Source organism: Saccostrea cucullata, unplaced genomic scaffold, assembly GCF_032062105.1.
Source record: "Saccostrea cucullata isolate Sc308-1 unplaced genomic scaffold, CSIRO_AGI_Scuc_v1 ctg5417, whole genome shotgun sequence".
Lineage (NCBI taxonomy): Eukaryota > Metazoa > Mollusca > Bivalvia > Ostreida > Ostreidae > Saccostrea > Saccostrea cuccullata.
In genome coordinates, this window is record NW_026930193.1 from 24,452 (window position 1) to 40,336 (window position 15,885).

Consider the following 15,885-nt stretch of genomic DNA (forward strand, 5'->3'; position numbering starts at 1 on the left):
GCCAACATATTCCAACTTTGTTATTTTTATCTTGAATATTCATTTTGGATCTGATAATTCATAAACATTATATATACAAAAAGAATGAAAAAATAAATAACAATTGGAGGACGTTCAAATAATCTTTTAAACTATAAATTAAAGCAAGACGGATAATACTAAAATGGCAATGAATATTTCTGAAAAGGGAACACGAGAGATGTCAAATGGAAACGTGAGTGAACTGAAAGATAACGTTATAAAACGTCCTTAAGGACAGATGATACAAACAAAATTTTGTCAAAGAATTTGAAAATAACAAATTGGGTCATGTTTAAATGAATAAAATGAATAACTTTCACCGCATAGTTTTGAATTTTTTATTCAAATCTGCACAAAAATGAAATTTAAAGTGAAAAATATTTGTAAAGATTAATAAGGATAGTTTCAGAAAGGCAGAATTTTGAACATCACAGAAGGTTTAAAAATTCTTTATATTCTAAAAATTTATAATTTTCATCATTTGCAATGAAATTAGGCCCAAAAAAATATACCAATCCAGGCAACCATTTTTTGTTTGTATCATCTGTCCTTAACATGTATCGATAGATAAACCTTACGTTGTGTTTATATTATACTTTAAAAGGTATTTTCAGTTTCTCATATTAACTCCTTTATCCCGTAGATAATACTCTTTAGATATCTTTTAATATCCCACAGTTGTGAAGTCACTATAAGTTTTGAGGGTGATGAAGTTAAATAAAGTGGTTTCATTATATAAAAAAAGTGTCTAGAATATTGATCGTGGTGTATAAAACATAAGCTTAAAAGAATTTCCCATAATGCTCTTAATAAAAATACACACAACTTGCTGAATAAAAATAATTAAAGCGATTATATATTAACCGAACTATATTTTATTACAAAAAATAAAAAAGGATAGGGTTTAAGTACATTAGTAATTCATCTTTTATAGTATTTGATTATAAATTATAAAAGATTTTTTTAACGGTTGTGACTTTACGTTTGTATCAACTCTGGTGTAGTCATAAAATTCTTAATGGACTCTATGTGAACTCACAAATAATATGTTTAAATGTATATTATGACAAATACATGATTAAATCTTTCTAATATACCGTACCAATTGTTATGATACTTGCTACATGTATGAATTTTATATCGTTCACCTGTATTGTCTTTCATCTATGAAAAAATAAGATATTTCGTGTTGTATCTCCATATATTTCAAACAATTAATTTCTCTCAAAGTTTAAAAAAAGAAAGGTTTAAAAAAGATTCTTAGAATATGCATGTTCGTACATCACTCTTTATCTGCCATTTTCGTCATTAGTATTTAAAACAAGTATGATTTATCGTTCTTTAATGATAATCTCTACAAATATGACCTATAATTTTAATTTCTTGGTATCTTTATAATTGAATAATATAAAATATTCTAGGAAAAATTGCGGAAGTATTACCAAAATAAATTCAAGGATAAAAAAAAGGACAAAGAAGACAGGTCACTCGTCATGGTCCGTTTCCTGGGTCATTGGCCACATTAATAGCTAGAACTGGAAATCTGAGCAACCTACAACTGTTTTCTTTATCATTAAACCAAAGAAGACCATTAAAATGGTATTTCTGAAACTAACACTGATCTTCTGTTTTGTGTTATATTACCTGGAGATTGTACGAGGCACGTCGTTATATTCCAATGATCGTAACCCGTTGAATGACTGTTGTTCAGGATGCAATTCTTCCGAAGCACATTTTGGATATACAGAAGTCACCTGTCACGGTAAATATTCCGATACTTTTTTTACAGAAACGTTTGCTAAAATCAAGTAAATAAATTATTAAATAAATAAATAGATACATGTAGTAAATATATTTTCTAATGAAGCATGATCTCTTTTTATATAGAGAGTTCGTACATTAGCATTGTAGAAACTTTGTGGAAGAATTAAGTGAGGTGATTGATCCTATTATGGAAAATATTTTATTGATATTTTCAAAAAAATGAATTTCTCAGAAAAAAATTTTCGATATTTGATAGAATCATTTTCAATTTTAGACTAAATTTCGGATTTCAAATCGTGTCAACTTTTTATGTTCTGTTTCTTTGAATACTTTTATAGTAAAAATATCCAAATATTTTATAAAAACCTTTTGTAGTTCTCATTCATCTGCAAATCGATTTTAGTAACAAAGGTTACAGTGGATTGGACATTCGCACATAAAACAAGGAAATCATTAATTGAGGTCTACCAATTAATTATTGTTAAATGCACAATGTCTTTATATTAAAGGGGATTGTATATTTATATCAATTAACACTAATAATGACCACCAAACAATATTTAGCTGGCAGTCAAGGTCAGGTGTTCAGCGTTTTCTTTATGTTTAACATGTGTGTAACACCTAAGAGACATAATCCTGTGCAGCGAAAGTGGTAGTGACAGAAAACTTAACGTTTATTATCTTCACCTGAAGGTCGCCCACTGTAAGGCCATTTAACTCGATAATGTGTTTAGACTTTTGAATAAGTATATCTGTCTCGTTACATGAACATCATATATATTTTATCATGTTTTTTTTTAATTTTCATGATATATGGCTATCTCAGATATCATTAAAATTGTCGTGTAAATAATAAATGAAAACAGAAAAGGGTTTCAACAATACACAAAGGCTCATGTCATTGTATTGTCTTTATATGTGGGTCTGGGAGATTGTGAGGATTGTAATCCAGGAAACCACTGAGAAAAGAAAATGAATAGAATACACACTACTCGTGACAAACATTACTCCGCTAACAAACGATTTAATTAGTGAACCTTTGTTGTATGTTTTGTTCTTTTTATTATCAGAGGAATATATACACAAATAATTATGACATCAAGTGCGACACAATTTCGATATTTTCTCACATCAATGACAGATGAAATCAGAGACCATCTGAATAGCTAACTTTTTTCTATTCAAAACATGAATACCAAAAATTTTAACAAAGTGCTGTAAAATACTTATTTTGATCCTTTGTTGCAAGGTAAAATAGATTGGTGATCTACTAATAAGTTTGAATTTCCGGATAAAAAATTCAAAATTTAAAGGTATATGTATTTTCATCTTTTTTGAGCTTTCAATTGAAATACTGGTTAAGTCGACTTTATTTTTCAAATTCCAAACGTCCAATCAAATTAAAAAGACAGAATTCGACAATGAATGAATTTTTTTTTACATTGCAGGACCAACAAACTGGTACCAAATTACAAATGAATGGCGTTTCTGTGGAGGCTCTATCCAATCACCTATCAATTTAAGAACGAGTGACTCCGTCTATCGGCCAATACTTCATAAATATCCTCTACGTTTTCAAAACCTTTGCCTTCGTATACCAGCACGAATCCGTAATAATGGTACGATACTTTTAGACAGTAATGATTATATTTTCATTCAATTAATCTAAGGGAGTATATGGAGATAACGAACAGTATTCAATCTCAAAGTCCATAAAACCATACAAAATAGGAGCAGAACAAACACGGGCCTCCGAAACATCAGATGTGGATTTCCCGAACGGCGGATGTGACCGGTCGGCTGGGGATGCTCACTCCTCCACCGCACCTGATCCCAGCTCTGATGTTTTCGAGGTCCGTGTTTGCTCTGCTCCTATTTTGTATTGTTTTATGGACCTTTGATCTTGAATACTATCCGTTATCTCCATATGTATCATTTGAATAACATGCAATTAGATGAAATAAGTATAATGTAATAATCTTATCCCATTATCTTGTTGCAAGACAATTTATCTATCATTTTTTTTTACAAAGTGCATGTACAGAGTACAAAAAATTATTTCGTTTTATATGCACTGATTAGTATGCAAAAAAGGGGGAAAATGAATAGAAATCCAGAAGCAAAATCATAGGTAACAAAACTCCTCTATCAGCAATAATTAATATCATGCATGGACAAGTTCGTTCAATTAGATTTTGTTTTTGCTATTTATTATATATCTCGTTACTCGTTTGAATAATATTATATGTACATGTATATAAGAATACTTACAAGAAAACATTGATGTAACCATAAATAATATATAAAGTTAACAATGGAAATGAGTCTTGATCATCAAACCGCTTTATATATGTGAAAAGGCATGCGTCAAATTGATAGAGACGGTAGTCGCGAATATTTTGAAAACTTACAGTCGGATAAAAATCAAACAAAAACGATACCATCTTAAACTTGATCAATTCCTCAAGTAAATGTTGGCTGCATAAACTATAAATTTAAGTTAGACACATGCATCACCTATATTCAAAGATGAGTATAATTTACAATTTTAGAATAAAAAACACGAACCTTGCATAGTACGTTTTTATGCGAGAATAAAAATTCGATATTCTAAAGAAAGGGACTTGTCGTTTTTTCGATGGTAAATGATAAGCAACTTTACATATTAAATATGAAAAACATATATATTTTTACAGATTCACTTTATGGAAGTAAATATATTATGTATCTCGTAATTTATAAAGGGAAAGAACATTCTGATTTACAAACTTTTCAATGTTTAAAAAACCATTAATTCTGAATAACTACTCCCACCCAAATCCCCATACACCAACAATTAAACCTATATGTATAGAGCAGCCCTGTCCTCCGTGCTGCAATAACCTTCAACATTTCAACATAGCAAGTTTAAAGCGTATTTCATGCAGCATTGTATCAAAATAAATAAGGGAATTAAGTCCATATCTAAAAAATAAATTGAAGATTCTGTTTTTGTTTCCAAATACTGAATTATTAGGCGATCTTCCGATCCCAATCTAAATCTAAGAATTCCATATCCACAAAAATAATGAATAGATATTAAGTAAAAAAGAAAATATAAAGAAAGCTTATAAGGAAAATTTAAAGAAATAATAATAAAATTTAAAAAATTCTTAACAACAGATTATTCAGACTTCTTAATGAATATTGAAAATAACTTACATATACATTTACTAGTGTTGCTTTTTTCTGAGATGATAGCATATCATGCACTATTTTCTTTTAGTATATACATTGTAATGCTTACAGAAGGTTCTTATCATCTGTAAACGAAAAAAAAAATCCTACTTACTTTGTACTGTGTTACAAGATACATAACTTAGTGATAACATATACGAGTTTAATCGTGATAACAAAAATAATAAAAACAATGAATAATCATATGATTTAAATAATAAAAATTATTAAATGAGCTTCCATATTCATATAACAAGGATATTTGATACATGTATCTATCTAGTTCTCATGTAGCATGAAATTATTTCGAAATTTTTTCGAAAGCCATCATGACGTATAAAATATATCAAGAATACATAAATTCACATAACTTGCCTAAGAAAGAAAGAAATGGCATTTCAATAAAGTTTCTTTAAATTTGTGGATTTTTTCATTGACCAAAACACATCTGTATGTATATGGGTACACTAGCTGTGCTCAAATTTAAACTGTTTCAATGACTTTTTGAACATGGTGATGTTCGTCATTTCCATATTTCATGTAAGACATTAATTGAAATATTCTCCCAATGGAATGTCTTAGTAGGATCACACTTTGATGTCCTTTGCTTTGCAGGACATTCCCCTCATTTTGATACAGAAAGTGAAGATATTGGCTTATACAATGTTCCGGGTTTGCCTGGACAGAGATTTACATTTAATGAATTCCATATCCATTTGGGAAGAACGTTTGCAGAAGGTTCTGAGCATCTTATGGATGGCAACAAATTCTCCATGGAGGTAATTCTGTATGCTTGATGCAAAAACATTGATTATAGATCGCTTAAGTTTTTTTTAAATATGTTAATCTTTTTGATTTTTTAAAAAAAATTTACATTAATTTAGTAGATTTTAATTTATTGTTAAGCTTAAATCTACAAAGGTACACATTTGTCGGGAGTTTGTACTCTATATTTCTATATTATTTTTTTAAAAACAAGGCTCATTTAGTATTCTACAATAACCGTTATCCGGATGCCATCACTGCTAAACGAAGCCCCAGGGGACTTGCCGTCATAGGCGTTATGATCCAGGTAACAAATTACAACTTTTACCATTCTGTTTAATATACACCATTGCAAAGATTGTTGATCTTTTTTTTTAAATTTGCTAGAAAAATAAAATGTTTGAAAATATGTAATGTAAAAAAGATATCTTAAAAGACTTGGCTTTCTGTTACAGGTTGGAGAAATTGGTGACGAGTCGGATGGAGTTTATTTTGAGAAAAAAGATAAGGTTATTTTTATGCGAGGATATCAAAGTAATTTGAAAAAAAAAAGCATGTAAAAACAAAAAGTAAAATAGGAGGTGCACAATGGTAATGGGTAATGAAGATTCTTTGAAAGTTTCATTAAATTTCACTCCTTCACAGGGAGCAGGTATCACAACTTCTTCAACGAAACATTCCACTGGATTAGTTGACAGCTTAATATTCTGGCTTTTGTCATTTTGTTCATGTGCAACACTACCTGCACATGATATATGAAAAAAAAATGTTTCTAACTTTTGCAAAGAAAAAAAATCCAATTGAGATATTTTTTAGCAAAACGTCAAAGGCTTAAGTCAGAAATTTGAGTTTTGCATCATGGGTACCTGGTTGTAAGTTTCCTTTCTAAGGTTCTTAAAAGATCTATTTACCTTACTTTTGTCAGATCAATTATAAAAAGCCAGGTTAATATGCCTTAATTTGAGGAGTTGCAGATAAGAGATGGGTACCACTCAATATTATAGAAATAATGGCAGTGTTGAAGTTTTGCTACGGAAAACCCAAAATATGCGTAAGATCAAGCTGTAAGGTACACAATGGCATTATATAACAAAACTTATGTGAAAACCTAATTAAATTTGCATTCAATTGTATAAGAAATTTCGCGGATAGGCGATGGGTATCCCAAAGCATAATAGACAGAATGATGTACAGACGGACATCCCGAGCAACATACCCCCCTCCAAAAAAAAAAAAAAAAACAAACAAACAAAACAAAACCTTTTCATGCGGGGGAAAAATAAAAATATTTTGACACATTTTGTAGTAAATGTCAAAAGCTCAAAGGACAATCCTTCTTATAAAACATTTAATGACCATACAGTTACATATACAAAGAACGATAACTATCCGACCATTTCATTATAATTATTATGAGAAAATTTGATACAATTGACAGCAATTGTAGATATTGTAGGTGTGTAAATGGTTAGCTATGGAAAGACAGAACACATACTTTTAAAAAATAAATTTGTGTAGTATTGTTAAAATTCTGTTTTAATGTATTTCAGGATTGTGGAGGTATAAGACACCGCCCTTACAGCAAATGCATTTGTGATGATAGCAATCCTTATTCTGCATACATTTGTAAATTATCTGGTCGGTGTAAGTGTGAGGATGACAATGACTGCTCAGGATTTAGCAAATGTAGATTAAATGAAGTCATACCAGGGAAATATTGTGGAAAACCAAAGGCATGCCGTGTCCGCTATGCTAGAAATCTGAGTTATCTTATGGAAAAATACTATCGCAGTATACGTTTCTATACGAACGTTGCACTGAACTTAGGTTTGTAATAAGTACATACAAAACAAAACACTTAACTCTGATATTAGTACATGTATACCTTTCATATTTTATATATGTTTTAAAGTTTTCCCCAGAGAGAGATTTTTTTCATATAAAAATTGGCTAATGCCTATCTAAAATGTGTATACTTGATATCAAGAACTTGCATATTTTATATGAACATCTAGAAAAAAATCAAAATATTTTCTTATTAAAATTATTTAACAAACTCAAGTAAAGAAAAAAAATATTGACCAATGCAAAAAATACTCTCGTACATAATTCAAATATTTTCTTTAAAAATATATATATGTTAATATTAATATCTTAGTAAATACATGTACAAATAAAATTAAAATTAAGGACTATTTACAATTTTTGATTTCATTATCTAGAGCAAAGGCAGTGGGTGGATATCCCTGAGGGAATTACCCCCAGTGATGTCTTGCCTTACGACTGGAGTTACTATACTTACCAAGGTTCTCTGACCACGCCGCCATGCTTTGAAACTGTGACCTGGATAAATATGAGATGTCCAATAAAAGTTTCCAGGCGGGTATGTTGAAAAGAAAGTAATTAAATAGAAAGTAAGGCTTTTTCACTCGTGCTATGCACACCCCGTGATAATAACTTGAAAAAATGTGCATCCAATCCAGCTAATTGATTATATATCCATGAGCAACACATGGAATATTTTTACATGTATATTATTACTTTTTTTATCTTTCGTATTTTTTATAGATAAATCTTGCTGACTTGCTCCCTTTTATATATATCAAAATTGAAGATATAATTGATTTTTACGACGATCAGAGACTTAAAATACTGTTATTTTAATGAATATATCCATGATGTTGTTTCCAAATGCAGGCATATAATAATCTAGCGTTAGTCAGGGATGCCAATGGTCCACCATTAACAGCATTTGGATTAGACAGACCAGCGCAAAGAGGAATGTTTAACGGCCCAAGCGTTTCACTTTCACGTAGTTTTCAGTGGGATACAGTTGGAACAGAAACATCGTTTTGTAATGTTAATTGAATAAATATTTTTAACCTTTACTTTAGTGTAAATCTACGAATTTAGATATGAACGAAACACCATGTTTTTCATTCTGTTTTGAGAAATCCCTTCTTCACCTGTTGAGAAATTTTATTTCTATCTTTAGCCAAGAGTCTAGTTTGCACCGTTTTTTTTGCAAAATGGATAATAAAACACAGAGTTTGTACAAAAGCATTTTTAATACTTGAATAATGTAAAGAAAACCACATCCTTGTTTTAATCACTTTACTGTATATCGAGCTGAACAAGGGCACTGAAAAGCGAAGCACCCCCTGCAAAGAGCATAATGTAGATAATCAAGGCAGTATTCGACATCAATTCTGATGGAAATTACGTCATTTTGTTGTGCACGAGGAGAAACTAACACATACAATTACTATAGCACACACACATAAGCTCGTTACTTCATGTCTTTCCTCTCGAATTGTGATGGAATAATTATTTATGAATAATTTGTATTTACATTACAAATTGTTAGTAGTTCCTGTACCTTTACATTTTATTACTCCATTGTGTCACCCACGACTAATGACAATAAAACAGGACTGCATTACCAATGTCGGTACAATGCTGTACAGAAACATCTAAAATTATTGTTTGTAGACGTATAAACAATTAACTATATAAATCTTCCCACAAATTACAGTAAAAGCTTTTCATAAATATTTCCTATTATTACGCTGCCATTTTTATCCGGAGCCATTATGTGTATTTATTTATTTTTTTTTAGATATTGATATAAGATCTCATTTTCTTCAAATCACAAAAATTTTTTTTTGTTTAATTTCAAAGGAGTATTTCTAATAATTTGCATTATGAAAAATAAAAAGATAAATCAGAGATATTTTTCAGATGTCAGCAATTTTTTTTTTAATGTCATATATTTTATGAAAATCTATTTCAGGCATCGACTGTTATCTTAGACTATTAAATTTTATTTGAAGCTCTAAAACATCGGAGGTGGGATCAGGTGCCATGGAGGAGTGAGCATCCCCTGCCAACCGGTCGCACCCGTCGTATGCTCCTTGTCATGATCGGGAAATAACGGAAAAATCCAACATCAATTCAGTGTATAAATAATGGACTAACAATTCGTATGAAAAACTCGGTCAGCATTTGAGTCAATGATAAATTGTATTTGCTGACAAGGTCATTGTATCGACCATAAAACGTACGCAATAATGACTTCAAACGAGGCTGTTGGTATTCCTTTTTCATGTTTTTCATCAACTTCTTTGTCAGTAATTTACCTCATTTTTGAAATTGTTCTTACGCAGAGCATGCTCTTTTGTATCGAATCAACTGAGATATATTAACTCTGTATGCAGGTGATGAACGTATATTACTGCATAAGTAAGGGAAGCTGACGATTGTAAAGTTAAAGTCATCACGTTTATCATAAAGCTTTGTTGTTAGATTACCATTAACTTTTCATGGTTTTTTTAAAGTAAAATATCCATATATGTTACTTAGATCCTGTCGCGACACAAAATGCCCTTTTGATTCCTTGATTACCATGCCCTTTTTAGGGTCTAGATTTAACACTATGTAACAGATGTGTCAGACTCTATTTTATTTAATGTAATTTAATGTACCTTTTATGACAAGAGGTAAAAGAAATCCCTTCTTTGAAACTGCTTCAATTTTAACAGTTCATCAGGTCGTTAGTAAGATGTAGGAAACCGTTTTGAGAGAATATTAGAATAAGAATACCAGAGAACACTGGTATTTCAATACATATTGTGCCAATATGTTTAGTTTGATATCGAAATAAGCATTACACATACCAGTAGGAGGTTGCCTTTAATAAGCTTTCACACCTGTACTGTAGTTACTGTGTGAGTCAAGAAAGAAAATTACAATCTTGATTATATAACTGGCTGACACGTTATGAAATAAAACGGTGTTTCCCTTTTTTGTGAACTTTGTCAGAGCAGAGGATAAATGAAATGATATAGACATGAATTATGCATTAGGAAAATGTATTTATTTACCAATTATAAAGGAATCTAATGCATCCGTCCGTACTTGCTGGTAATACGGAGTATATTTTCAAAAGCAAATAGGGGTTTGTCATGTTTGTACAAGAAATCTACATGTAATTGTCGTAGTTAATTTAAGACTTATTAAGCCTTCTAATTTTTTCAAGAATGTTCAGAAAATAACCGATTGAAAGAAGATGAAGATTTCATTGTTTCTGACTCTTGGCTGCTTATGTACATGTACACTGATACATGGATCTACAGGTAATTCAGTGAACATTACATGTTTATATTAAAAGCTTTCATCTCAAAATTATTTCTGTAAAGATATTTATTTAATGAATTAAATTAACATTTATTTAGTAAAAATGCATATCTTTTATTTCTTTAAAATGATCATTAAATATATTAATATGTCTGTTGATTTTATTCTGAGGTGAATAAAAAACTGATATGTTTTTTTTTACCTTGAATATTAACAAAACATTACATTAATCTTATGTCCATCTTTAGGAAAAGGTACTGGGGTCAATACTACATTAATTATATGTGAGGAACGTTCCATCACTCTGACATGCCAGGGGCAGATAGTAATCCAAAAGGCTATATATGGTCAACCCAAGGGAAACATTTGCAAAGGTGCTATTTCTGCAACTTGGTGCAGACTGGATGTGTCAGGTGCTCTCACAAATAAATGTAGAAGCAGAAATACTTGTGATATAACTGTTGGAAAAACGGAATTCAGGGATCCGTGCCGCGGAGTTAAGAAGTATTTAGAACTGATTTATTTATGTGTTTCCTAGAATTGTACTTTCTCCTTGATTACCAAAATATGATCTTGTTTAGATATTATCAATGAAAAAAAAATAATTAAAAGAAAATACTATAAAAAAAGGTTAAAAGTTTTCAGTTTTCTCACATTGAAATAGTATGTAAGATAAGAGAAAAAGGTTTAAATGTCATATTTATCTTTAAAAAAGATAATTAGTCTGAATTTTAGCCATTATTTTACACTGAATTCAATGTATGTTTCTGAACTATTACTTTTTTATTTTCTTGAATCGTTCATTTGCCTAACAACATGAATCCGTCTATTGGAAACTGAACACTGTGGGAGTATTAATGTAAAGGGCTTAAAATCCCTTTTGTGTGCAATATAGACCAAAAAAAACTGAATTTATATGAGTTTTTGTTTTACCGGATACTATGAAACAGATATATGTGACAAAGACATTAGGAGACCGGGCTCTAGGACTTAAGCTTCAAAAGGAATAAAAGGAGACATACATGTATGTCTGCAATAAAATTTTACAAGAAATCCTTTCATCCTTAATATACATAATATTTTTCGAGCTGAATTGGTTTAAAACCAAATTCCTGAAAAATTGAATTTAAAAAATAAATATTAAAAACTTGAATAACAAAGATTTGACTCTCTGTCAATGATGAAAAGTGGTATAGAAAATGTTAACGTAAAATCTTTCTTTTAAAGTGTATTGTAAAAAAAGTTTAAGATCTAATTAAAATAAGTGTGGATTCTAGAATATAGATATCATAGTACATGTATCTTCCTGTAACGTAAACACACTGAAAATGTTTTATTATGTTATAATAATATTATAATATATATTACCACAACTTGCTTGTAAGATACCATAATCTAAAAATTAACAGGACCAGGCATACATGCATGTATAAAGAACGCACGGAATAAGTTTGATTTGAGACAAAAATAAATACAAACTTTAATGCAATTTTTAGTCCGACATATCCTAGTCCGATTCGCAATTTGAAATTCCGGAAATTAATATCAAATGCCAAATTAAGGGAAAAAGAAATATTTGTATTTATGTTAGGGATGTCAAAAGTGTCAATAATTGATATTCGAATATTCGATAGGAGTATTCGAATATATTCGAATATTCGATAAAATATATATATTTTGCATTATTAAATATATATTCACTCTCCTGTCAATAAGTATAGGTTTTATGCCATTATTTTGGAATAAAAACTCATGTAGAGATCGGTAAATGCAGTGCACTTTTATTTTTTTTTAAATATCGAAAATATGAATAGTAAACATCCAAAATGTAATGATTGTTTTTTGAAAATTCAAAAGATTCTTTAGTATGTCCCAGATTAATTGATAGTCTTATTAAAGTCTACACTGATACCTACAAATTTATACCTAGCAGAACAATTATCTAACACTAACAGTGAAATATTAAAAGCAATTACTTTTTGCAAATTACCTGATTACCGTCTTCCTTGGAAGACGGTATTGTATAGTTGAAGTTTTTTACAGACTTCGGACTATGCACTTCCTCTCTTTTGTGATTGGTAGAAAATGCATGATGAGAAAATTTTCAATTATTTCATTGGTTGAAATGCTGTTCAAGGCAAGGGAGATAACTTTCTGATGATCTAATTTTCGTACGACTTAACAATTTTGCAAGATTTTCAATCTTAAAAAAAATGACAAAACGAACAACAAAATCAGCAGTAATTAATTCCTAATAACATGATTTTTTGTATAGCAAAAAATAAAAAGATCTCTTTAACTTCATTATAAATAAAATTTGATTTTTATTGCTTGCAGGCTTTACAATTTGTTATCATTCTTTTCCCCTTTCTTGTTTGAAGAAGGAAATGGAATCAGCCGAGGTTTGCCGAAAGCTCTCGGCGAGTAAAAATTTACGGAGATGACCGAGCGACAACCGTGGTAGGGCTAATGCCAGTAAAAAGCTAATGTAGAAATACAAAATCAAGAAATTCAAAAGAATTATACGGCCTGATAGGTGTAGATCAGTTTACAGTTTAAGATTGTTGCTAAAGACGGGAAGCTTTTTAAAAAAGCTCTACTTGTAATGATTTTTAATGATATTTACATAAACAAGGAATCCATGAGTTTACTGTAAAACTGTGTCCTTACAACAATACAAGCTGATTGTAAGTAGTGGATACTATCATACAACTAATTAAGTGAACAAATAAATAAATTACTCCAATAGATACACTCTTCACACCTTTAAGTTAATCCAAGAGGTGTGTCTTTTAATTTTGTACAAACTTGATTCAATTTCTAATAAAACTTGCCAGGTTTTTCTATCTTTTTAATGCTTGTATACTTAAAAACGATTATTCGAATCATAAATTCATATTCGAATATCAACTCATCGAATGAATATTCGAATATTCGAATATTCGTTGACATCCCTAATTTATGTGCAACATAAAGTAATTTATACCATCTATCAATAAATTACATATTGTTAAGATTTTGGCAAAAAACAGAGCAGAGTAGACTCATGTATTGAGATTTTGGTTTACAGTCAGAAAAACAAGAACGATGGTATAATTGTATTTATGTGCAACATAAAGTAATTTATACCATCTATCAATAAATTACATATTGTTAAGATTTTTCCGGATATTGTAGTGCCACATGCAACCTGTACCAGTAATTATAATTTGATCTTGTCACGTAATCATTGCCTCAAGTCTGCATGTGCACTGTCATGAAGATGTTTTCACCCACCCCCTCCCCTGCTACCTCTACATTTGTGAATGGATTATGATGTACACCGAGGCGCATAAAATTTTTGTCATATGACTCAGTTTTTTTATTCAACTGTAGCTAGACATAATAAGTGGAAATTTATTCTTAGCATGTTTGGAATACTCAACATAATGTGTTATATCATGTTCCCAAGGTGTGTTTATTCTAGTCTTGTGTGTTGTTAAAATGTTGTTTGCGTTTTTTAAAGGATTGTCCCATCTTTTTTGCCAGAATTTTTTCTAGTCCTATTTTTAGGTTGTTATTATATTTGTTTAATCTTAATTAAGAATATGTTTAAATATGGTCATTTCTAATTTTTGTCCTTTTTTGGTAATTTTTGTTTGGCATACAAATAAATGCTCTTTTACAACAACTGAAAGGTTCATGTTATATTTGGCAAAAAACAGAGCAGAGTAGACTCATGTATTGAGATTTTGGTATAAATTTCTTATAAGACCCTAAAAGCATGTCTTATATGAAATATAGCTGATCGTTTTTCGAAGATTTATGGGGTGATCCTATTTATGTTTAATGTTTATATTTGTACTACTATAACGAATGAAATTAATTTTCTCTTTAATCAAAGATTTTTATTTTTGCCTTGGTATTTTTTTCATTTTCAAAACTCGAATCTAAACAGGAAATGAGGTTAACTTTTTCTGCTTTTTTGTATTAATGCATATTCAATTAAACATGCAACAAGTTTTAATACACTGTAACAGCTTTCAATTACTCACTTTTACTAGGGATAAAATGCACTTTGTGGATTGACCTATTTTTTCAGTCTAAATAGCTACTTACTTTGTGTCTGTATTCTTGTACGTGCTAGTGAGTGCAAACTAATTTTTTGACACTTTTTCTCTGTGATGACTTGATATTGGTATACAGCAACAAAAGCATTTCCTTCCTGTCACTTTAGTTGTATGTGATTATTTCGATATATGTATTCCTTTTTAGTCACTTTTCACGAAAATAAAATCCATTTTTTTGTCACTGCTTGAAAAATTATGCAATTAAATACTTATCGCAAATCGATACGTTTTAAAAATATATTCAATGTTTATCATCACGCATGTCAATGGGGAAAAGGATGAGAACAATTACAAAAAATAAAAAAAACAGCTCAGAATAAGTACTTGTACAGGATGTAGTTTCCACTTGAAATTTTTCCATCGAGAAATAGTCCTTTTTTAACTGAAAAATATTTGTCACATTGATAATGTCGAATTATATAATATAAATCGAAATTGCCAACTTTCCGTTTGCTCAAGATGGTTTCAGAAGGACTTATCTTTTTCTTGATGCTTTCCTACATATATTCGTATGGTAAGTTAATTGCATATAGTATTTGGACGCATTTATTGTTCTTTTAGGGTACATGGAATGCAGAATGTATAAAATAATAAGAACATTGCTATGCAAGTCAATATAAAGGTTAGTTTTTCAAAAAAATGTTTTAAATGCAAGCTTTTTATATTGCTACTGCCAATTTCAATTTAGTTCTTGAAAAAATTTATATGTTATTCTAAGTCGGATTCAACTTATTAAAGTTGGGTCAACTTTAATCGGGATCGTTAATATTGAAATCCTATGGAATCACTAGGTTTTGGAAATTTTAACCACCGTCTTCCTTCCTCCTCCCATGTACAATTATGATAGTTGAAAATGATCGTGATTGAAAAAAAA

At 30.0% G+C, this 15,885-nt stretch overlaps 1 protein-coding gene across 1 annotated transcript; it reads left to right on the top strand.

Annotated features, from left to right (window-relative positions):
* The first annotated feature begins 1,617 nt into the window (after positions 1–1,617).
* On the top strand, positions 1,618–8,634 carry LOC134283208 (nacrein-like protein). The gene is made up of 8 exons (XM_062765657.1): positions 1,618–1,783; positions 3,234–3,404; positions 5,617–5,780; positions 5,981–6,073; positions 6,222–6,275; positions 7,317–7,593; positions 7,989–8,149; positions 8,464–8,634. The coding sequence occupies exons 1-8, from the start codon at positions 1,618–1,620 to the stop codon at positions 8,632–8,634; spliced, it is 1,257 nt and encodes a 418-aa protein (XP_062621641.1).
* Positions 8,635–15,885: the final 7,251 nt, after the last annotated feature.